The sequence below is a fragment of the Podarcis liolepis genome (genome assembly GCF_965112155.1).
Source record: "Podarcis liolepis genome assembly, chromosome: 13".
In the NCBI taxonomy this organism is placed as follows: domain Eukaryota; kingdom Metazoa; phylum Chordata; class Lepidosauria; order Squamata; family Lacertidae; genus Podarcis; species Podarcis liolepis.
The window spans coordinates 12996024-13021666 of record NC_139573.1 but is presented as its reverse complement, the minus strand read 5'-3'; the positions used below and the strand labels follow the sequence as shown (position 1 = coordinate 13021666).

The window sequence follows — 25643 nt, the reverse complement described above, 5'->3', positions numbered from 1 at the left end:
TTAACCTCCTCTTCTCCAGGCTAAACATGCCCAGCTCCCTTAGCCGTTCCTCATAAGGCATCGTTTCCAGGCCTTTGACCATTTTGGTTGCCCTCCTCTGGACACGTTCCAGTTTGTCAGTGTCCTTCTTGAATTGTGGTGCCCAGAACTGGACACAGTACTCCAGGTGAGGTCTGACCAGTGTCGGTGGAGCACATATAAGCACGCCACACCCTTCTACTACTTCTTCTTAATTTCCTATCAAGTGGCATTCAGAGGGAAACTGCCTCTGGCAATGAAAGCAGAACATATCCCTAACTGCTAGCTAACCTTGATGGCTAAACCACTTTTAAAGCTATCCAGGTTGGTGGCCATGCTTAATTTTCTCCCCTGCCAGCTTCTCATATCCCTCCTATGAAATATTTCCCTCCCTCTCCCCACTTATACTTTCAATATAGCAAGGAAATCCTATACAGGTCAACAACTGGATATGGTTGAACTTCTGACAAGGCAATAGGACAATGCAGATTATCAGTTTTATGGGTACTGGCGCTCATATTTTACATTTTCCAGCGTGGGTAGCTGTACTAAGCAAAAAACAAGCCAACCATCAACTGTATTTGCAGTAGCAATCTATCCTCACAGGGTTGTTTGGGATTACTGTACATGAGGTGGGAGGGAAGAACCAGGTACACTGCCTGGAGATCCTTGGGAGAGGAAAAAGAAGGTGCAATAAATATTAATTAAATGAAAACTGGAAAGTGCCTTGCGGCATCTTAACAACAGACAGCAAAAAAAGAATATTTTACAGCATAAAGCTTTTGTGGTGTGCTGCCCACTTCCTCAAATTCACACAACTGCAGCAGTCCATGAAAGCTTATGGCACAAATAAAATACACCACTTGCCTCTAAAGGTGCCACAAGCCTTATATTTCACATGTGGAGATACAGTGGTACCTCAGGTTAAGAACTTAATTCGTTCTGGAGGTCCGTTCTTAACCTGAAACTGTTCTTAACCTGAAGCACCACTTTAGCTAATGGGGCCTCCTGCTGCCGCCGCGCCTCTGCTGCACAATGTCTGTTCTCATCCTGAAGCAAAGTTCTTATCCCGAGGTACTATTTCTGGGTTAGTGGAGTCTGTAACCTGAAGCGTCTGTAACCCGAGGTACCACTGTATATATATAGTGTTGGGGTTTTTGGTTTTTTTTGTGTAAAGGCGCAGTCTTGCCCTGAAGCCACACTGCACAGGGCCAGCCATACAAAAAATTATTTATTTTTTTATCATAATTTTTATTATTTCTCTCCCCGCCTCCCTCCCGCCCCCGGTTCTTCTGAGGAGAAGATGAAAGCCCAGCAACAGCAGCCGCTGCTCGCTCCTGCGCACGCGCGGAAAATCCACTGCACGGACGAGGAGGAGGGGCACGGGGGAGGATGAGGACAAGCGAGGAGAGTTACGCGCTTCGCCAACCCCACCTCCCCGCCCCCGCCCGCCCGCTGCCCGCCTCCTCCTCCGAGCCGGCATCTGAGATAGCGGCAGTGGAGCTGCGCGCGCGGGCAGGAGCTAGAGCTGCCTGCAAGCTGCCGCCGGCGACACCGCAGCGGCGATCATAACAGCGGCGTCCGAGGCGGCAGCGCACGCACGCGCGCGCGCGACGCGAGGGACCCTTCGGAACGTTCCGAGAGCAGCAGCAGCAGCAGCGGAGCGCGCGCCTGAGGTAAACAATTAACGGTCACTTAACTGCCGCTTCTTACTTTCTCGGGGGGGGGGGGGCTCCCATCGACCCAGGGGCTAGTGGTGGCGGTAGCGAAAGAGATAGGGCTGCGCACGCGCAGTTTAAACATCACCCCCTCCCCAATTTCTGCACAGTGACCTGGGCAGGTGTGGAGCGCACACCTCTTCTGCACCTCCTTTCCCTCCCCATCTTTTCCAAGAGTTATTGTACCTTCTCACAGTGGCTCACACTTCTGCTTTTTGGGGGGTGGGGGGCTAATAATTTATGTGGGGCAGGCTTGCTTGCTAGGGTGAGGGTGAGCTTCCTCGCCCCACCTACCCTTGGCCCTGCACACCTGGCGCAAGCTGGAGAGGTCTTTGCATGCTGCCACTTGCACCGTTTGCCTCTCTGCCCTTGGCATTTCTCAGCCTCGCACTGCCCTCCTGCTTGCGGTCCTTGGGTGCTTTCTCTGATGTGCTTGCCTCTTCGGTTGGTTCGCAGAGCACCCCCCTCCCCCCCCTCAGGAGACGCACACCCCTTTGCGCTCTTGAGGGCCCTGCCAAATTGACATTTCCTCTTGCGTCTGGAGTTACAATGGGTGGCACATGCATGCTTCCAAACTTGGCTCTCCGGGAACAGTCTTGCTCTCGCTGTCTTGAACCTGCCCCCGAGCCCTTATGGGATATGCCCTTATGTGTGTGCCCAAGTGTGGGAACTTTGGGGGATTGGCGCAATACACACCACGGGGCCCCTGTGTGGAAATGACTCATCCCTGCAGTTTCAATTTTGTGTAAGACACTAGACTTACATCTATATCCACTTTGTTTCTCCAGGACCACCTAAGAAACATAACGTTCTTTTTCACGCTGTTGGGGAGCTGCAAACCCTTGTACTAGGCCCCATCCAGAGGTTATCTTCTCATACCAGGACCTTTGAAAAGCCACCAGAAGCCTGTGAAGTAATTGTGCGTTGTTTTTACAAGGGACAACATCATAACAGCACTTTCTGTTTGTTTTTGTTTTCAAAGTTCTTGCACTGGGACATTTCTTCTCCTTGGACTGAGATATGAAGGTTCTTGAATAATTGTTTCCAAGCTGGAATTCTAAGGGATATTAGCAATGAAGAAAACCCTCTTTCCTTGCATGTCACACTGGAAAACAAGTGGATTATTATTGAACTTTCACAAGGAACCCTCTAGCCTTTTTGTGTGCTTTGCAGATCTTTGCACTGAGATTTTCCCAGGCGGGAAGAAATTACCTCTATGCATTTTGCTGTGCCAAAAGATATTTGCCTCATAAACAAAACTTAACCGGGATCTGTGAGACGGTCTGTTACAACTCACATTAATGCCAGGAGTTTGCAGTGCAACCCTTTGGTAGACAAAGGTTACAGTCACCTTTCCTTTAGATCCGTAGGCTCCCTCTGAACAGGAAACTGCCTTACTTGCTTGATAAATGGGAATCTTCAGACTAATCACTCATGAAAATTGTTGTCTTGACAAAATCTTAGGTAGCATCTTCACTAAGTCTTCAGCTCTGCTTGTGGAAAATACATCTGATAATCATTGATATCTAGATGCAAAGTTGTGTCTGACCGTTTGTAAATAAATGCGAGACATGAATCTTTCTCTTGAGAGAGCACTTGGTAGCCCTGTTGGTGTATGCTCTTTTGAGTGGTCTTCTTCCTCTTCCTGCTTAGCACTCCAGGCAATTCTTGATTAAAGTCACCAAGCAAGTAATTATTTCCCCCCTTCCATTCCTGCTGTCAAGATGGCTTCTGTACGGTTCATGGTCACTCCCACTAAAATAGATGATATCCCAGGCCTGTCAGATACCAGCCCAGACCTCAGCTCCCGCTCCAGCTCCCGCGTCCGCTTCAGCTCCAGAGAAAGTGTCCCTGAAACAACCCGGAGCGAGGGTGCCAGTGACTTCTCTAGAGCAACCAGTTCACTGGCCACTGAAGCAGCTGAGCCGGCCACTGACAAGACTACCAATCCCCGCACAGATGCGGCTGAAGGTAGGTTGTCTTTGGCGTATTGGGTGGGAGAGGGACATCTGAATGGAGAGGCAACCTTGTTAATGGAGAATGCTACCTAATACCACCTTGGTGACTTGATGGAGGTGCACAAAGCTTAAATAGAGTTTACAGCTTAGGAGTTCCAGAAAGGACTGCTCAAATCTTGGCTGTGCTGCAGATATAAAAGGCTGTCTTCTGTGATTTGGGTTATGCAAGGTGGGACTGAAGGTGGAGGGGGATCTCCTGTCGGTCTGACAATTCATGCATGCGTTTTGAATCAACTGTTTTCTAGCAGATGGTGTTTTCAGACATGAGTGGATTTTTTTGATTCACCTCTGCAAAATAGATAACCTTGATGTGGCCCCTTCTTTTATGTCAAGGGCTTGGCTGTATTGCAGACAGAATAGTTCACGACCAAAATTTCCTCATCCCTCTTGCTGGGAACAGCTCTTGGCTTCCTATTTTCTAAAATGGGGAACATGCAAAGTAATTTCCTCCCCCCAGGCCATAGTTTCTTTCTGAGGGTATCTGTGCTTCTGATTTGTCCAGCTTTTCAGATTATCTGTTCTTCAGTTTTGTTGTTGTTGTTTTTGTGTGCCAGGAATTGCTGAGCAAGACTCATGGGAAATGACTCTGGAGAATTTCAGTTCCCCTAATCTTGTTGATTTCCTTGTCTCATGCATTTTAAAACGACACAATATGTCTGAGGTCAGACTGGTCTTTGCTCTATCACCACTGACTTAGTCACATCTTCTACTGTGGAGTTTATGAATAGCAACATTAAACTATCAACAGTCTTTGTAGATTCAGCCAGATTCTGATCTGTAAGATTTACTAATCTTGTGATAGATATTTCAGAGACACTTTTTTTCTTTTTAAGTTTTGAGATACATGCACATAAAAGGGCATTGATAGGACACTCTATTCATTTACACACACCACACACACACCCCTCCCTCCCTTATTCTGGATTGTGTTGGTTATGAGACAGTAGCATGATCCTGGCCCCACCCCCAAAAAAACTGAAGATGAGAATGAAGAAATGCTTCACTAGATTGTGAAATAATAAAGTTGTTTGCAGTTGATGTAAATTGGGATGGGAAAGATTTTGAAAATGATATACATACAGTAAAATGTACCATAGGTGGAGGGAGACTTGTAAATATCAATTTGCTTGCTCAGCTGTGATTAGCAAGAATGACCTCGGGGCAGTTTGGTAGGAAAACTTCTGTAAATTTGATTCCTCTCTATTTATCCATATTTAGCTACCCAGCTAAATGTCCTAGTTTATTGCACCTATTTTCTTGATTAAGGCAGCAATCATATCAAGATCTACTGGAATGAGCAGATTTAGGATCCAGGGGATCTCTAGTTGAAGCAGGAGGTTCCCAGGACAGCTGGGCTATGCTGACATTGCTCCCCATCCTTGGCTCAGCCAAAGGTACACCGGTATATCTCCCATCCCAGCGCAGCCAGAGCCCAGCTCAGCCGAGCCAGGCCCAGTGGATCTTAAGCCAGCATAAGCCTTAAAAAAACGAGGCATTCTGGGGTAGGACTAGGGGGTAAGGGGGTACTTAGACTGGAACATAAACCTGTTCAGCTCAGTTACATGACCTGGCTACCCAGCATAAATTAAGCTGACACAAGGGTGATGTAATCAAACAGTAATTAACACATAATTTATCCTGCCTTAACTTTACACCAGCTTATTGTGTGTAGGATTACTTTCTTAGGGAGAACTATTTCCCATAGCTATCCTTCCACATCATAGTCACACTTCTTCCATAGACGTACTTGTTATTCAAAGAACAAAAACAAATTCCCATTCAAATACCCTCTGTGCTGTTTCCTTCTTTTCTACAGAAATGAATGCAGTACATGTCTTATATGCAAAAAGCCCGCACTCTACCTTGCATCTGGCTTCTGTAGGCAAAAACCAAGGGAATCTGTGACTCTGCTGACGCATGGTAATAAGATCAATGGTTATAAAATTAACTCACAGGAGTCAATACTAAAGAATATTTAATATCTGGTGGCGTATTTGGTGCTATTGCATTGCCAGTGGCCACCTTTTTTTGTTTTACTGATTGTGCTCTTGTGCCTTTAACACAAAGTGGACAGACAGAGATATAAAACAATGAAGGGTGTTATTATGGACCCTTAAAGACAACAGATTTACTGTAACAATACGAGATGGTTGGACAGTGTTCTCGAAGCTACCAACATGAGTTTGACCAAACTGCGGGAGGCAGTGGAGGACGGGAGTGCCTGCCGTGCTCTGGTCCATGGGGTTACGAAGAGTCGGACACGACTAAACAACTAAACAACAACAAAAGAGTTCATGAACTACAGTATATTTTAGCAGAATCATTGTAGATAGGTGTGAGATTGGCTCTTCTTGAGCTGATGACTTTTAGACTCAGGAGGATTCTAGTCTGTCATGTGGCTTGGAATCCCTTCAGTTCCTAATCTTATCATGTGTGTCTGAGGGGAAGGGAAATATGGGAATTAGTGTCTCAACCATGGGACTTTTACTTTGGGCTCCACAGTAGCATCCTGACTTGGTTAGTCACACCCTTGCCTATTATTGGAACTGATATTCCCCCAAGGGGAGCATCACTGCTTTCAGGTTGTAGTTTCTGTTTCTTAGCAGTTAGGGCTAAATTATACATTGCATTAGTCATGTAGTTTGCCTTAAATGCAGGGTTTTTCTTTCACAAATAGCCATTGGAGATGCAAGCAGATTGGGGCCCTGATGTGGGAAGATAAATTACTTTTACCCTTTGCCCACCACTGTGGGTTAAGGCCTCTCCAGATGGTCCTAGGCCAGTGCTCCACATAACCCAACAAGGGGTCCATTGCTACCACAGAGATAACAACATTGTCAAAAGTAGGCTTGAGTTTTGAAAAATGGGGTCCTCAGGTAATTGGGAACCATTATCCTAGGCTGATTGATGGCTCCACCATGCTTGTGAAAGAAAAAACTTGCACTTCAGGGCAACTCTTGTAATTAATGCAACCTGTAATTTGTTCTTTGTATATGCCTGCCAATTTCGCTCCTTTTCTGCCACTATACCATACCTCATCTCTATGCATCATTCTTTGTTTTCTAGTTTGCTTTTTTACATCTTACCTGCAAAAAAGCAATTGATCTAAAATAACCTCAGAAAACAATTGGACTCATTCCCATTAAATCTAAGGGTTTGCTTACATTATAATATCAAAACAGTATGTGGGCTTCACCTCTCCTTCGGTTTTAGGGCATTACTGTAAGTCTGGAAGCTTAGTTTGTGGACCTACGAGCATGTATGCAGGTTCATGTGCATGCTTTAGTAGGTCTTCCATAGCTGATGGTGTTTTAGGCTGTGACTCTAAGCTCTGCCTGCACAGCTTGTGACCCAACAAGCTGGATGCAGCTCACTAGGTGTGTATTGTGGCCTGCCATATGCTCAGTATCTCCTTCCCCACTTTTTGAAATCCTAGCAGTAGAAACAGGAGATTAATGACCCCCCTCAATGCATAACTGGTGGGCTGTGTTCGGCTTGGTGGCTCACAGCTTCTGCATGTGTGTTTTAAGGACAATTAAATGAATTTAAATCCCATTACTTGCTCATTTTAGTTACCTGATGCTCTTACACTCTTTTGCTCGTTCTTATTCTTTATTAAGTTAAAACATTGTGTCACAGGTTGCAGGGGCATTGACATGACCTGTAAATGGTCCTGACCTATATTTGAAGCATTGGACAAGGTAGCATTTAAGGTTTTGTTTATTTATTAGAAAACGTGTACCTCACCTTCTATTGCAGTCAGAAAGCTGAGGGCACCTTTTCCAGTTTATTGCAGCCCTGCAATAATTGCAATATCTTTGGTATTTTTTTCCACAGGTAAATCCATTTAGGTTAGGGCTGTAAACAGTTTTGAGGCATGTTAACAAGTGAAAGTTGGTGGACCAGCTTTTGCTTCTACAGTGGTGCCCCGCAAGACGAAATTAATTCGTTCTGCAATTTTTGTTATCTAGCGAATTTTTCGTCTTGCGAAGCACGAAATCCCATAGGAATGCATTGAAAATCAATTAATGCGTTCCTATGGTCAAAAAAAGTCCAAACAAAGCCAAATTTGGTACAACAACAGTTTATTAACTGCTCTTTAAAGTCACACATACTGTAAAGAGCAGTTCAAAAATTTAAGGGAAAATAAATTAACTTTATAAACAAAACATGTCTTTGTTTTTAGTCAAAGAAAAAAAAGTCGCGAGACGTTTTCGTCTTGCGAAGCAAGCCCATAGGGGAAATTCGTCTTGCGAGGCAAATCGCGAACGGAAAAACCTTTCGTCTAGCGAGTTTTTTGTCTTGCGAGGCATTCGTCTTGCGGGGCACCACTGTATCTTAGCTGAACATTAATGTGCACATTTTCTCCCCTGCATATTGTCAATGTCTCAGAAAGTCTAACCCTTCAGGTTTAAGGAATCATTTGCTGATACTACATCAGCCAATCACTATTTCCTCCCCCACCCAAACACTTGATTTCCTAGGCATCAGTTTACAGCAGTCATTTATACTCCTACCCCCTCTTCCTTTCAGATCATGTTGACATTATATGCAGACCCACGCTGTAAATGTAGGTCATCCTGCAAAAAACATGTTTTGCTCTTTGGATTTTTCCCTAATGGACAGAGTGTCTGCTGTTTTGTCATTTTTCTCTTCCGGTTAAATGCCCTATCATTGGAGACCCAACCCTTCTGAAGTTGTAAATGAAGCCAGAAAGCCTTCTCTCCCCCAAACTCCACATGCACATGTATCAGACTAGATAAGTTGTATAGCCAGCCAGCCAGTGCTTCAGGTACTTCATGTCCCTGCCGCCTAGGCTGGTTTATCTCCTCAGAGATACTGGCTGTCGTTTTCAAATGGGAAACTGCTCTCTGCTGCTGTGTCCTTCTTGTGAGAATATTTGTGATTTGTAGAGGTTGGCAATGAGGGTGATGGCTCCTCAAGTCAAGGATGTGTGTAAAAGAAAGCCATATTTTATGTCGGTGGGAAAACAAATTATTTAGTCTTGGTTGAGTATTGCTCTCTTGCCCCCCCCCCTGCCCCTGCCCCAGTACATCTTAATTTACATTTGTCAGCTCCACACACACACACACACACACACACACACACACACCAAATATACTCTTGGGACTTATTTACATATGGAGAATTTGGATAACATATAATAACTTATATAAGCATATGTACTCAAGTAGGGAAGGTGTGCACATGCACACACAGACGTTGCAAAGCTTGGTTTTCAGGACACAAAGACCCCCAGGTTTCCAGATGCAGATTTCTAAATTTGTATGTAAAGGTTGCTTTGTTTACTTTTGTTCTTAATTTGCACTTAGGTACGGCACTGGATATTTCTATGGGCATTTTTCTGTCATGAGCAAACACCTTAGTCTACCATTGCTCACTATTTTTTGTATTCCGGTCCATAATACTCCCCATTTTCTCTGCACAAGATGGCTTGTGTTCAGGGAAGTCATATTGGAATACCCCGAGGACCCTGTTGTGCTTCTAAAGAGGCAGTACTAATTTTATCTTAGTGGACATCTTGGGAAAGAATGGAGAGTGCCATTTCCAATAATATGTCTCCATGGCAGATAGGTGCAAACAGATAAGTGCTAACTTTCTTTATTAAATCTGAAAGCTGGAATTCTGCTTATTTGCCTAGCTCACATGTTAAATGCCATTTTGTCTATGACCTAATCATGTCCACACAGATTTCCCAGACAATAGCATCTGGTGTCCATACTTCTTCTGTTCTTTGTTTATGCCAGATAACAATCTGCTTTCCTCCCCCATTTTTGTTTTCTCCCCCACTTTGATCCTGTAACAAGAAGCTCTTTGGCTGCTGCTGCCTACGCCTGTTTCATTTCATATGCTCAGCAGAACCTCAGAGTGGAGAAAGCTGTTGTTTCTTAGATGTGCACTTTAGCCCCCAATCCCTACCATTAGATCAGAGAGTTCACATGCCCCTTTGGTGCTGCCTCTTGTGAGGGGAATGCCACATCCCTGTGAGCTGTGGATAAAGAATTATTCAAAGCACATGAAAGGTTAGCCCATCAGCCTGTAGTAACTTGGAGAATATGTCCTTAGAAGTTTATGTTTGTTTTATTCTCTCTCTTACCTATCTTACACTTCTTAGATGAATGGATGCCTTTTGTGAAATATGAATATGGTGATGTTGAGTAAATGTATGCAAGTTGCAGCATAATTTCACTTTCCCATACATTGTCTATCATTAGATGTCATCTAGATTTTCACAAAAGAATTAGCTGCAAAATTATGGAATTGAAACAAGTCCAATAGACTGTATGTGGATGTCCTATATACCTAAGGAAGAAGGACCTACAAAATCCTTGTTCTTGAAGCTAGAAGATGAGTATGCAGGGACAAAGCTCACACTCAGCTGAAGATGCCTAACTATAGGATGCAAAGAAGTGATGATGCTCCTGGGAGGATTGCGTGGGTGGGAAAACACGTGTAATTTGGAGGGTTGCTTTTCTTTATACTTGAACCTGCTCAGTTAAGGGTTGCCTCTCTAGTAGTAAGAACAGCGCCTCACCTTTTTTGGCATGTGCGTATCATGTGTTTGGATCCAGGTATAGTTAAGAAATTGTTCTTAATGTTAGACTTAAATCTGTCTTTGAATATTTTATGGCTTTTGTCTTTTCCCACCATGTTTTGAATGAAAAATGAATCCCTTCCCTGAGAACTTATTAAATATTTGTTTTGAGGATTCAGCATGCCTTCTCCCCTCCCCAACAGACAGACTTTGCTTCCCTAAGCTGTACCTTTTAGCATTTTCTCATACAATCTACTGTGTAGACCCTTATTTTCATCTTCACAGCTGAATCTTTTTCAATTTCATAATACTGCCTTTGAACTGTAGTATAGGCTTAATGCTTTGAAGGGTATCCACTGTCAAAATATACTACCTTAGGGGCAGGAAATCCTTTTTATTCCAAGTGCCACATTCCTTCATGGAGAACCTTTTTAGGGGGAGCACATACCAATGGTGTATATGGCCAGAGGTAGTAGTGGGTGGAGACAGGGATAAAACGCAGGCAGACCAATTGTTGACTTTTGTATAGTAGGCCACATTCCAGCCACACAAAATTCAGAAGTTTCCACACCTAAACACATGCACACATCTCTCCATCCAGGCAAGCAAGATACATTATCAAGTTCAAGGATTCATTGCAGCTAGGCAAAAGCACCTGAGGAGGGCTCAGAGCACAACTTGTGAGGGGTGTGGTTTGGGGAGGAGGCATGGCCTGAGGAAAGTGCTCAGAGTCAGATAAGGAAACCTAGAGGGCTACATTTGACCCCTTCCCCCCATGCCTGAGCTTTCTCCTTTTCTTACTATCTTGTCTTTCTGTTTTGCCTGCCTCAGAATAGCAAGCTGAAATCAATTAATTGGATTTCCTTGTAAGTATACCAGCTCCATTTGTGGCTTTTGGTCCCCCAAATTACTGGATTGGTTGGAATGCATTTGGAGACCTAAAGGGCTTTACATTTGATGCCTCTGCTCTAATGTAACTGATGTGCTGCAGCTGATGCACTTAGGCTCAGGGAGGTCATTAGTAAATGAGTTACTCTGGACTTCTCGAAGAACCAAGATTACGTTCTGTCCTGGCTTTGCCTTTGGTCTTTGTGCTCTTGGATTTAGCCAGATTTAGTCAGAGTGGGAAGTTGGAAGGACAAAACTGAAACTAGACACTTAAACATTTGGTGGCCATCTGTGTATTTACTTTAGGAAGCTAGTTTGTTGAGCCATTAGGATTCCCGTGGGTTAGTAAGAACAAAAAGCTCACCTGTTGCAATCAGCAGTAAATACAGGGCCCTTTGTAGTAGTCTGATGCTTTCTGTAAAGACTCTTGGAGAACTAAATAGATAAGACAAAGAGCTTTTTTAATATGCTGAACAGTAGTAGTGTTGTTTCATTATTAATAAATGGCCAGCTATAAATCCAAATGCTTTCTGCAAGTAGAAGAATGAACCTGCGCCTACGCCTAAAATTCTAGTATCTTAACTAGAATCACAAATGTACCTGCAGTTCTAGGATAGCATGGGCTGGGGATGCAAAACAATACATGAACAATGTAGTGGTTGTGAATCTGACTGCTTGACATCCTTTGGAAGTAACTGTTAGCCTAACCTAATTTACAGGGTTATTCTGATAAACAACACTCTGAGCTAATTGTTACAAATGAAACAAATAACACGATAGCTTGTGAATTGGCTATACATTGGCTGATGTGGATCAAGTGGAAATGTTGCAAATGTATATGGAGAAGCAGTCATGCAACTGTCATGGTTCAGTAGAGTGAGTGAATTCCCCCCCCCCCTCTTGTTTGTGTCACAGACTGATTTCACTACCCAGCACACAGCAGGTACTCTTGAATGTTTCCATTTTGTTAACATGTTGATGTTTGAGTGTTCCTGTAAATAGGCAAAATGACAAAAGACAAGACTGACTTCGGTAGACACTCAGGAAATTGTAATGAGCATCTCTTCTTTTTAGCGTTTCATCCTGCTTAATCTCTTCTGTGGCCAAAACTTATAGAAAGGCTCTAGTCCAGTGTTTCCCAACCTTTTTCTGACCATGGCCCTCTTCCGACCTTGTTTCTTTCCTGTGCCCCAAATAAGTACAAATCAATACAAATCTGAGATTCTGTCCCCCACCAACAAAAATCCTGGCTATGCCCATAACCTGCCCCCCACGTCCAACTGGTAGAAAGGTAGCTACTTAAATGTTTTGTTTGTAAATAGAACATGCTTTATTTATAATTTTATAATTTATACAAAATACAATTACATAAAATTCTAGGAACATAATGAAATATTGTTGAAGCAGAAAAACATAAAATCATGGAGCTGGAAGGGACCCCAGGGTCATCTTTCTGGCGCAACCCCCTTCAATGTAGGAAACTCAGCTAAAGCATCCATGACAGATGGCCATCCAACCTCTGCTTAGAAACCTCCCAAGGAAGGAGAGCCCAGAACCTCCCAAAGGAGATCCATTTTCCATATGTTATAAAAAGTAAACCACTTATTTGACCCCAGTTACTTGACACAGAGGGGGAAACGTACAGATAGAGTCCAAAAGGCACACAGGGAGTTCTGTATATATGGGAGAATTTAAAAAAGCAAGTGTTCCTCACTGACCTGGTGCAAAAAGATCTTGTCATCTGGAGGAGCCTAGGCTGCCTAGATAAAACACTATAGCCCCACATATCCATACCTGGGAGTAAGACCCACTGAACCCAGTACAGCTATCTTCTAACTAGACACTGCATTATTTACTAGATGCAAGTCAGCAGCACCAAACGATCCCGTTCGGCTAGGCGCTGGGGTGGATTTCCCCCTGCGCCTTGCAGAGCCAGGCCAACGATGCCAATGGGCCCTGTGCCCCTCAGCAGCATCCAAAGGTGCTGATCCACTAGGTGCTGGGGTAGATTGCCCAACGGGCCCAGCACTAGCGGCAGCAGCAAGCAGCTCTGGCTTGTCCAGCCCTTCCCATTGCTACCCCACTTGCCTGACCTGGGGGTTCTGGATCATGGGCTCTACTGATCAAAATGGGAGCCTCAGCGATCACCCTCTCCTGCTGGAAACAAACCAGGACTGCTCAAAGAAAATACACATGGCAAAAGGAGTGCTAGGCCCTGGTGGGTTAGCCCCTTACCCACTTGTGACTGGCCAAGAAGATAGCCAGCCAATCAGGATTTCCCCCCTTCATGTCTCACTTCTCTCTGTGGCCTCCTAGCCTCTTGCCCCCTCCCCATTTACACACTTTTCACCTGGGGCCCCCTTAGTATATCCTGGGGGGCCCCAGAAGGCCATAGGCCCCTAGTTGGGAATCACTGCTCTAGTCTTTCCTCATATTAATCTAGCCTTTCTAGCTTTCCAACATTTTTCATCAACTGTGGCAGTCCAAACTGAATGGAGAACTCTGGTTGTGGTTTAATAATAAAATTAATCCTAACAATTGTAGACTCAGAGAGATTTAGACAAGTTTAGTAATTTTGTGTGTGTGGATAAGTAACTTGGGAGACATTCATACAGTATTTATGTATGTGAGTGCCAATAGCAGGGAAACGAAGGAGAATTGTGACAAAGGAGAAAGTAGGTATTGATAAAATGTTGCAAATTGATAGACTATTTTTATAACGGTAACATGTTTGGATAGGTCTGTTGTACAGTGCGCATTTGACAGGAATAGAGGTAAATGAACAACTATCAATAACTTTTCAACTTAAGAGAATAATACCCTTTTTCATCACTGGTATTTAACCTTTGTGAAGATTCCGGTTTTAAAGTTCTGCTATATTCATATCTAATAAATGAAAATAATAGAAAATATCTCTATGCACTGATGAGTGTATGACATACAATATCTAAATTATCAATGAAAAATTAATGGCTACATTTCAGGACTTTAAATGTTGTCAGGAGATGGGATGTGTCAGAGCTGTTGAGTCTACACACAGGTGAAGAAAAGAAAATCAAGAAAATAGTAATTAAGAAAGATATGCAAGAGAAGATAAAAATAGTTTGATATTCTGCTAAACCGAGGCAAAAAACTGATTGTGGAACAACTTAGCACATCTACTTCTTTAAAGGTACTGTCCTATACACACTTACCTGGGAGTAAGTCTCACTGAACCCAATGGGGCTTCCTTCTGGGTAGGCAAACATGTGTAGGATTGTAAGAAAATATTTTAAGATATGGAGAAGAAAGATCTGGGACAGATGTTTTAAAGAAGTTTTTTATCATCAAGACTTACTAGTAGTTATTGCCAGGTGTGTTAGTGTTCTTAGCAAATGGGAAAGTACCATCATGACCAGATTTTAAGCATTTTATTTAAAATAATTTACCTTTCATTGTAAAAACAAGTCAGTTTACAAAATAAAGTTAATAAAATAACAACAAACCATACAAAGAGCTATCCAAAGTTCAGTAGAGCAATACTAGGGATCAGTGCTTGGGACTGCCAACATGAATGAACACCTGCACCATAAATAGGTGCCTGTTGTATTACCAACATATAGGCTATTAATTTATGACAGTGCATTCAGTATTTGCTGATACAGTTTTGATGTTACAAGAACATTAAACGAGACACATTAAACATAATAACCAGAAGTGAGAAGTGGTTGTAAAATAACTAATTGTGAGCAAACATTTCAGAGTCTCTTCTCAAAGGTTTACACTATTTATGGTTACACAGATATAAATACAGAAGGCAACGGGAGAGAAACTTGCAGACCAGCATTCCTGCTGCACAGTGGAAATATATTTGCGCCACAGGGGACTTCAATTTCAACAGATGCAGCAATAAAGACAAATGTTTACAAAACAGTAAACAAGAACCATAATTAGGAGTTTTAAAACAGAACAGCACATTAGAACATTTTGTTATTTTTGAAGCCCACTGTTTTAATTTTTGCTGAACTCATGGTTCTTGAGCAATTGGAGGTAATGACATAAAACAAGGTGGTGACTCTGTATTTAATTTGTAAATAATAAAGAGCAGGATCTGGCCCTTGCTTCCTTGAGTCCTGAGAATTAAGAGGGTCATTGAACTCCATACAGTGGCAGAACTTACTCAGACCTGTATAGCATAGCTCCCCTCAGCATGTGACATGCTGACCTCAGTCTCCTTTCGTTCCACTTCGGGGCATTAGCTTGGACCCACATGCTTATAGAGCTGGAGTAAAGATCAATGGAGGAATAACTGGAACAGCCAGCACTGAAATAGCAGAAGAAGATACAGCCAGATTATAATCAGAGGGTATATGTAGTGATTTGCAAATTGTTGGTTAGAATAACTTGCCAAAGGATCACAGGAACTTTATGAGTTCTGAATAAAGAACATTCTTTTGGAGAAATATTTTGGGCTCTAGTCTCCAAGCTGGACTTCTGGCTCCTTTATGCTTTCTGAGGATGAAGTTTTCCTCCAGTTCTGATGAGCTCTGTTTTGATCTTGAACAAGTGCTTACATTTTATAAGAAGAGGGGATGTGTGGGACTCAAACCTGTCGAAGATGCATGGCACTGATATTGTAACCATCATAGCATCAGAGGGGATTCTTATTTGCAGGCACACTAGATTCCATCTGGCATGTGACAAGGATGTTTTTGAAGTGTGCAGTGTACATGCAAGTCTACCCTTCTCACATGCAACCTTAACGCTTAGTTTTCTGACCTTTTGACGTTGAACCTGGCTGTGCTCTGGAATTTGGCTCCCGAGGGTTAATGAAGTAAAGGACAACAAAGATAAAATTCATATAATTTATTATATTAAAAAGAGAATAAGGATACCTATTAAAAAGTATTGGCACAAGCTTTCATAAGCAACCCACCAACAACAGGCTAGTTTTAAAGATTTAGCATAAATAAAACATTGCATAGAAATACATACCATAGCTGGAATGAAGGGAAATTGTTTAGGGAAATGAATAGAAAACCAGCCAGAATTTTCTCTGAAACTAGAATATGCAGAAAACAATAAAGAGTAATGATTCTAAAAGCTGCTTTAAGAGCACGACATCCTACAAAAAAACAAAACAAAAAACTACAGGTGTGCACGTGTGTGTGAGTGAAGGAAAGAAGGGGGGAAGGAAAGAATCCAGTTTGGTGATACTGATAAATGAACAAAGTTCATTTATCAAGTGAACAGGGAAAAGGTCTTGCAAAGAGTTGGCTTCTGAAGGTGTTAAAGCAGCTTGCAATGTGAGCTTTTTGACTTTATAGGAATAGTGGAGAGAGAAAAAGTAATCGGCTGAGGCAAGGGTAGAGAAATAGTCTTTGGCGCTGGTGAGAAGTCCAGTGAAAAGACATGAAATGGACTGTGAGCACAGGAGAGCCAGTGTGGTATAGTGTGCTTAGACTGTCAGGTTAGGACATGGGAGGCCAGGGTAAAATCCTGTCTTCCTGGTGGCTGCATATGATGGTATTCATAGTTTTTTTAAATACTACCAGTCAGAAAGAGCTTGTTCTAAATTTTTGAGAATTGGTTTCTAAAATACATCTTCTGCCTGCTGTCCAGCTGGCTAGCTGGCTGACTAGTTGAAAATACATACATACATGCATCATTTTATTTGTATGCTGCCTTTCTGTTATTAGAACCATGTACAAGGTGGCTTGCAACATGAAAAAAAACCCACCACATAATTACTAATGTGACAAAAGTAGGCATAAACAATAAATAAAATATCAAAAAGTACACAAACTAAACAATTCCCACCTAAACCATAAGATCTAAGATACAGATACAAAAAATGATCTCAATAACAGCAGCACCATTACCCCCAAAACAAAACACTCTAAACAATACTCCAGCCCAAGAGACTGTTTTGCAGCCTCAGCTTTGTAGCTGGAGTCAGTCAGGGCCCCAACCACCCAAGCCAGGTGGGAAAAGTCCTGCAAGACAAGGAAACAGATCTTCCAGGACTCACTGCCATGTAGCATATATTCTGCCTCAAGCCACTGAAACATCTTGGCTAGTTGAGGGAAGAAGGAAGGAGGGGTTTTCATTAACATTTTAGCTGATTATCTCCTGGCTTAACACTTCCAGAAGGAGTTTACAAGTGATAGTGGGATGACAGGATGGCAAAGATTTACAGAGGAGGAGACAGCAATCAGTAGAATTAGCAGGAAACTGTAGCCTGTACCTGAGAAAGGAAGCTGGGTTTCAGCTTCAAGGGGCAAAGAAGGAGCCTTCATTATGGATTTCAAGTTCAAAAAAGCGTTGTAGTAACTGTCACTTCTTTACTAGAGCTTGAATTCCATAATGGAGGCTCCTTTTCCTCTTGAGGCAGAAACAGAGCTTCCCTTTTCAGGTACAGACTATGTTTCTTAAAGCAAAAGCTAGATTTTAAGAGTAATTTGTAGCAAGGGATTTGCCCTGAGTAAATGCATTCTAACATACTGGTTACTGGAATGAATTATGAAGCTCATCATTGCAGTCCTTAACTCAACCTCTAGGACCACCACCCTCCATGTGTCCCTCCCTGCATGCTCCTTTAATAATCCGAGGCCCTTCTCTGTATTCCTCAACTCCCCAAGGCCTTTGCAGATGGCAACAAAAAGTAGGGCACACATTGCTAGTGACACCCACCTTGTGGAATGCCCTCCCAGTTGAGATTTGACAAATCCTGACACTTTATGGTTTTAGGCATTGGCTCAAACCTGAGTGTTTTTGAAGGACCTCAGCTAAAAAACTGCTTTCTCTGTGCCTTCATTTTGGGTCTTTTGGGGGGGGGTTGTTTGTTTGTTTTGTTTTTTTCAAGGTTGGGAGTTATGAGTTGCTTTTTGTTGCTTTTGGAAATTTTGGGTTGCCACTATGTTGGTGTTTTCTGATGGTTGTCTTAATTCATGTAATTAATTTGATTTCATGGTGTATATATATGCTGTAGTGAGTTGCTTTGAGTTTCTTTCTTTCTTCTTGAGGTTTTCTTTTTTGAAATATTAATAAATAAACCTGGTTCATTGTGTTCACCCCTGTCACCTCAAAGGAGGTGACCACGCCACACTTCTGACCAGTGACATCTGGCAAAGTGGGGTGCTCTGCTCCCCACTCTGACCCCCACTCACTGGGTGGCATCTTTCAATTTGAAATATTTCTCTCTAAATTCATTCTGAAAGCCATGAGTGATGGAGATGATTTCAGTCTCACTGATCCTGGCAAGTGTAGTGCTTGTGCTGGGTTGAGGGTTTGCAGTACTGGCCTCACATTCCCAGTTTAGCTGTCTTTTAAGCTGATTATGGCATTGGTCCTAATCTCAGCATCTTGAAGGTATAAATAGCTTGGGTGAGATTTCTGAAAGTAGAACTGGAACAACTGGACTTTTCTAGATTGGCTGCCTGCCTGAATTATTTTAGCCCACTAGAGTGTGGCTACTTTTACTAAATGAGTATTTAGAGCAGGGGTCAGCAAACTTTTTCAGCCTTGGGCTGGTCTAATGACCCTCAGACCATGTGGTGGGCCGAACTATATTTTGGAAAAAAATATGAACAAATTCCTATGCCCTACAAATAACCCAGAGATGCATTTTTAATAAAAGGACACATTCTACTCATGTAAAAACCCGCTGATTCCCAGACCGTCCGTGGGCCAGATTGAGAAGGCGATTGGGCCAGATCCAGCCCACGAGCCTTAGGTTGCCTACCCCTGATTTAGAGTGCTAAAGGCTACATAAAGTTATACAAGTATTGCAGTCTCTGTCCAGTGGACTTAAAATGTACATCAGTTATACAGAGCAGGTTGTGAACCACAGATATGGCTGCTAGGTGGTTGTGTGGAGTCAGAAAAGAGGAATTTTTTAAAAAAATAAATTGCTGAAAACTTGTATCTTGAAATACAGTGGTACCTTGGGTTACAGATGCTTCAGGTTACAGATGCTTCAGGTTACAGACTCCGCTAACCCAGAAATAGCACCTCGGGCTAAGAACTTTGCTTCAGGATGAGAACAGAAACTGCACGGCGGCGGTGCAGCGGGAGGCCCCATTAGCTAAAGTGGTACCTCAGGTTAAGAACAGTTTCAGGTTAAGAATGGACCTCCAGAACGAATTAAGTTCTTAACCCGAGGTACCACTGTACCTGGGAAGAGGCAAAAATATCTTAACCTTTCACCCACCCATTCCATTATCTTCGTGTTTTTCAAACTTAGGTCTCTAACTATTGTTGGACTACAACTCCTATCATTCCTGACCACTAGTCCTGCTAGCTAGGGATGATGGGAATTGTATAACAACAGCTGGAGACCCAAGTTAAAGAAACACCGCTTATCTCTCTTCCTCCTCTTCTCTCCCCTCTATTCTTTTTCTACTCTTTTCCGAGAACTGGAGGTTCTACCCAGGATTTATAACTCCCAGATATTTTTTTCTTGGTTCAACCACTTAAATGCTGTTCCAGGAACATCACAACATCACATCTACTGCCCACAATTCTTCTATAACCTGGGAGGATTTTCTCCCCGTACTAATTGCTCAATGCTTCTGGGAATATTTAAAAGCAACTAGGGACCCCTCTGCATTCAATTGTCATTGCCATGCAAGCATATGCACTGTGAGTCACATTATGGCTTTGGGGGAAGGCATTTTGCCCAGATTAGCCAGTCTTCTGGTAGGGAGTAGGCTTGCTTTGCTGAAGTGCTTAAATTTGTTTTGTATAGTACATTTCTTGTCCCACAGGAACCACTAGTATGCCTACACCTCAGTCACTCCTATTCTTTGCTTTATAATTGATAATTACTCATAGTTGGATTCTTCAAGTACATGCTGGTTCCTGGCCCTCTGTTACATGACCTTTACAGCTCCTCCCAGCTTCATCCTTACCTAGTACCCTGTGCGTGGTGTTTGTAGAGTTGCCAACTAGCTCTCACGCCTGCAGGCATGTTGTATTTCCTCCCCAGCCCACAATGGAAATGTTTCTGTGTGGCTGCTACTTCATTGCCCTAGCTTAAAGGTAGCTGCAAATCAATGCTCTGGATCTGTCTGTCTCCTGTCTCACTGAACTGAAGGCAGCAGTAGAGGAGGGTATAATCCTCTTAGCGCCAATGTGGTAAATATGCTTTCTGGCATGCGTACACCAGGACGCATCCACTCACATACTGGTGGAGGTGTGTCTTTCTAACACGCACACAAACCAGCACACACCCTATCCCTCCCATTCCTCAGGGGTTGCCTGTCACCTGATCTACCAACGCTTTCAGTTCTTCCGTTTCTGGCCTGGGAAGAAAGTTTTGCATTGAACATGCCTCAGTTCACCGTGACAAAGGTAGAAGATGATGATGAGGGGGAAGTGCAGGAAGGCATTGTTACGGAAAAATCTGGGTGCAGTGTTACTCTGCCACCCAGCTCATCGGACTAAGTCCGTGGGTCCCTGCGGAAGAAAATGAGCTCAGCCGGACGCAGGAGCAAACTGCAGAAGATCCAAGTTTATTGCGCAACAGGTTCAAGGCGAGATTGAACCCAGAGAAAGGGGTGACATGAACTTTTGAAATTTTCCTCCATATCCCAGAATACAGTGCATGAAACGTCACGAATACATTATGGGAAGGTTGGGTTTCACAAGTTACATCATGAATATACTTTACACGTCATGAATACATTATGAAAAGGTGGGATTACATTAATTAGCATTTTCGGATGAGGGAGGGGGGATATGCGGAGCGGGAAATATACATAGATACACATTTATTGAGTACCGGTGGTGGCAAGACAATGGGTCAGAGATATGCATCGTCTGCCACCTAATATTGCCTAGAGGGAAGGTTTGGTGAATTAAGAAGTTCCTGCGTACGTGACCTGCCGCTTCAGGGATTATGGAAGTAGGGATAGCATCATGGAGTCCACGGGGAACTGAGTTGAATGACACTGAGAGCGAAGAAATCGGAGTTACGGTTGATTTTATATCAATTTCTAAAGATTTCAATGATTTCAAACCCATTCTGTACTATAGGGCAAAAGCAGAAACAGAATGGATACATTGTAACAGGAGGTCTGTGCTTGGCTAAAGCGGGGCCATAGGAATAAGCGGGGCCTCGGATGTTCCTAGAAGGAAGGGGGAAAGGAGCCCCCCCCCTTCCGTTCCGTATCAGTCCCCCATTCGGAGATAGATTTGCATTAAAGTTCTGTAAGAACTTGCAAATCTTTTCTCCGCACCCTAAATCTCGGTGAATGGGATGTGTGGCTTTATGCAAACCTGAAAGGGACTTGCAAGCCATGCCTCTTACGGTCATTTGCAAGTATAGCAGTGCAGGTAGCTGCATATAGGGTATTATATAAAGAACACCTCTTGTATTTTGTTGCTAAATTAGTTGTGGCATTCTCAATAGTGTTTTATGCTTTACACCTAGCAGGAAGGTCTAATTGACTGAAAAATGCAGTTGGCTTCCCCCCCGCCATTTGTGTGTTCTCAGGTGTCAAGGTAGCTCTTCTGTGGTCTCACACTGACATAGTGCTACAGCAACACATCCTGTCTGTTGAATCCCCTCAGGGCTTTCATTTAACCATGTCGCCTGGCATTCACCATAGCTGGCACAGGTTTGGGCATCTCGTGAGGGAGAGGTCTTCGCCTTGGCCTTTAGCTATGGGATTCTATTATAGGCTGTGGTTTTGCACGCATGGGGGTTGCTCACTTGCACTTAAAGGACCAAAAGGCTAATTGCAGCCTGGATACACTTGCCCAATTCAAACTGAGTCCAATTTGAATTTATCTTGCCCCATGGTTCTCAACTCTTCAAACCAATCTGTTAAAAGAAAACCATTCTTAACAAGGGCAGTTGTCCAAATAAGTCAATTTAACTCTATAAGGGATCATTCCTGCTAAACCAAAGCATACGCACCTTCATGTACCTGGTGTTTTATGGATCCAGGAGCTTGTCCTTGGCAAAACGAGGTTTAACACATTTTAAAATGGATAGGGAAAGTTGGCGGTGGAACAATTAAATGTGGTTACAAGTTGATCTAAACATTGGACTACACAATAGTGTGAGCTATTAGAAAGTATAAAATGCATGAGAATTCTCCATTGGTGTGTAAGCAATAAGACATTAAACATAAAAACAATTACACACAAAAATTGCCCCCCTTTGTGGAAATCACACTGTCAGACACATTTCAACATTCTTACATAATAACACATAATACAAAACAAACTAATTAAATATCAGTTACATATCTTGACACAATTGTGATCTTTTATGCATGTATCTTTTGAATCCTGGAGCACAGTCTTAAGGTTCAAAAGTGAGAAAATGTCCTTGCAATTCAACTCCTCCCCTTAGCCATGAGGGGTTGTTGCTGCTTTTCATCATTGCACATCTGTAGAAGTGATATCCTGTAAGGGGCAGGGTTTTGGGGCTTAAAGACAGTTAGAAAAGGGAGGGGGCAAAAGGCGAAAAGGATGTGATGTCCTTCGGTTTCTGTTGGAAGTTGCAAATAATAAAATCTTAGCGAATTAAGCGTTTCATTCATTCCAATATTATTATCACATTTCCTATAACTACTGTTATTATCTGCTAAGTTTGTTTGCTTTTCTTCACTTAGTTTTTGTTGTTGTTGTTCTTTTCATATTATAAAATAAAAAATTACTCCACATGTATAGAAAGAGAACTGTAAAAATACAAAGGTTAAAAAATAAAAAGGAAGCAAAAAAAATTAGATTACCAGTTAGATGAAAATGGACTTGACACAAAGACATCAGATTCAGAAAATAACTATTATTAAATAGTACAAAGATATTATCAAAATCACACATATTACTACTGGACTGAAAAAAAGGGAAAACAATGGGGAAAACTTAAAATTCACCATGTGCTATCCAATAAAAGAACTTCATGAGACTGGCTTTCAACATGTGATGAACATGTCCCCAAAGTAAAACACACACACACAAAATGACCTATGAGGAACCAAATAAATAAATGCTAAAACACACAATTAATAAGTAACCTGAAGTAATCTGTTTTGGCATTCTAACATCGCAAATGAAAATAAAATAGTGTTTCTTGATGTGACAACATCAACTGTAATGTTAATACTGGGAAATGAGTTAATACCAAGAAAATGAATGGCAATTTAAAGTTGTGCAGGTACCTTGCACTAGCCAAAATGACAGAATAAGAAATGCTCAGGCAAAAAGGTAAACAAATACCATTCCACAAACAATGTTTGGTTGTGGAAGTCACTAATATAGCATGGATTCAGACTTGTTTCACAGAACAGAAAGAAAGTTGCTGTGGGAGGAAAAAGGGACAAACACTTTGTTACCGGGGGTTCACATATCCTGTTAAAAGGGAAAATTATTTCATGTGAGAAGCTTGTCAGGAAATGCTGTTCCTAAAATTCCCATTGAGGGGGGGGGGATGCTTTGATATTTACCTGTGAAAAGAATTTGGCATGTTAAGATTTGAAACCTGGAAGGCTCTTGGCTTTTGATGGGCTAGTTTTTTGTTTGTTTTTTTTTTAAAAAAAGCCTTTTGTCTTACGTAGCCTCTGGAGCAAAGAAACATTTAGGGTGATTTCCCTCAATGGTTCAAAGTTTTTGCATTTGGATAAATTTCTCTCTGTAGTTGTCGAAGAAACCTCCTCTCCCCCTTACAGTTCCCCCCTTCCTCTCTCTCTCTCTTCTTTAGCTAATCTGGCCTCTGTGCATGTGCAGAGTTCATGTCTCAGCAAACGTTTTATACTATTGAAATGTTGCATCCTTTGGCTAAATTACCATCCTTTGGCTAAATTACCATTTGAATAAGGGAAAGGAAGGGTAAGGAGTAGATTTTGAAAACAGGGTTTGATTTTAAACAAAAAAGAGAAACTCAGCAATTTAGGTATTCACCAAAGCTAGCAATTTCAGCCCAAGCAAACTGAGACTGCTTCCTTTATGTACAGGAAAGGGCTAATATCCCTCTGGCCATTCGCGGAACAATCAACCGCTCTCTTATTTATGAGTAAAAATGGCCAGAGTTAGAATTCATAGGATTTTTTTTTATTTTTTTTTTAACTTCTCAGCCATTTCAGCCTTACCATTTGCAGACAAAAAAAATAAATATTATTATTATTATTAATATTATTATTATTTCCTGCCCTTTATTTACAGGAATGGTCAAGGCTAATTCTACTTGATTATTCATTTGTATGTGCTTAAACTTTGAGTAGACTTTTAAGTCTGATTTTTAAATAGTAGACAAAATGATAAACACTGTAATCACTCAAATGCTTGGTATTACCAGTTGGGCTTCACCTCTCACCTTTTAAAACTAAAGAGCAAAGCTAGGCTGAATTTCAACTCCATTACCACACCAGAATTTAAGAATTACCCTCCAATGCTTGCAGACACATGGTCTTCCACACAGCCACAAATTGGGAGAGTTGAAAGGGACCCTGGGGTCATCTAGTCCAACCCTCCAAAATATAGGGTTCACAGCAAGATTTCACAGCAAGATTTGTACTACCAAAGAGGCATACACATTTAAGTACAGATTTACAGCTGGGAAAGGAAACATCTATACTCCTGAGAGGATCTCTTATAAAGCACAGGTAAAGCAGCCCTAGATTTGATTTTTTTTTTTTTAAAGGGAATACACAAGTGTTGCCCCCTCCCCTCTTTGCAGTTTCCTTTAAAGGAAGCTTACTCGGGAGTAAATTTACCTAGCACAGAAGTAAGAAGGGAGAAACCAACTGAAAGAGGCAGAGTGAAACAAGGGGGAGGGGGGGGCCATTTTCTAACAAAAGAGGCCATGAAGTCTTATAGAGACTGATATCAGGAGCCTTACAATAACTCTTCTGTCCAACCAAATCAAAGTTGAAACTGGACTCAAATATTTTTTCTTAGAATGAACACCATACTTTTATAGGCATACGCTTAATGAAATACATACACTGCATTTTAGCTTGAGCGAGCAGTTGTGCTCAACTAGGCTTTTGCAGCAGAAACATTAGGTTATCATCACCTTCCAAAATAAGACTGTAGACTCACAATCTCAAAAGTTGGGGCAAAGCAAGAGGTGGGGTAAACATTTGCACACTTCATTCTCATCTTGTCTTATTTAGGACTGCTAAGATCCAGCATGGCTTCCTTAGATTTAAATTTTGAAGCAAGCTTGCAGTTTAAACTATGCACACTTAAGAAAAGCAGTCTGCCAGAGACAGAAGGAACAGACAACACACATAACAGACAACATGTAAACATACATATTCTCATATATGTATTAACAGACAACACACATAACAGACAACATGTAACATATAAACAGATATATTCTCATCCTTTAGTTGGTTATTGCAAGGAGTTGGGCCACTACCTCTGGCTTCATTAAGTGAAATTAGTAGGAAGGTCCCACATGGTTTTATGAGCCTCCTTGCCTCTTCAAACACACCACCAGTTAAT

At 42.1% G+C, this 25643-nt stretch overlaps 1 protein-coding gene across 10 annotated transcripts in view; it reads left to right on the top strand.

Annotated features, from left to right (window-relative positions):
* Positions 1-1352: 1352 nt before the first annotated feature.
* The window catches only part of SLC12A6 (solute carrier family 12 member 6), a 51818-nt gene continuing 27527 nt past the window's right edge, over positions 1353-25643 (top strand). For 3 of the 10 annotated variants that reach the window (XM_083471107.1, XM_083471106.1, XM_083471101.1), the window contains exons 1-2: positions 1363-1694; positions 2525-3707. In XM_083471107.1, the coding sequence (XP_083327233.1) occupies positions 3461-3707 (247 nt within the window). In that variant the 5' untranslated portion in view covers positions 1363-1694; positions 2525-3460. Of the gene's footprint in view, positions 1695-2524; positions 3708-5570; positions 5675-20421; positions 20570-25643 lie in introns of those variants that run through there. The other 7 variants (XM_083471109.1, XM_083471102.1, XM_083471104.1 and 4 more) reach the window with 7 other exon arrangements.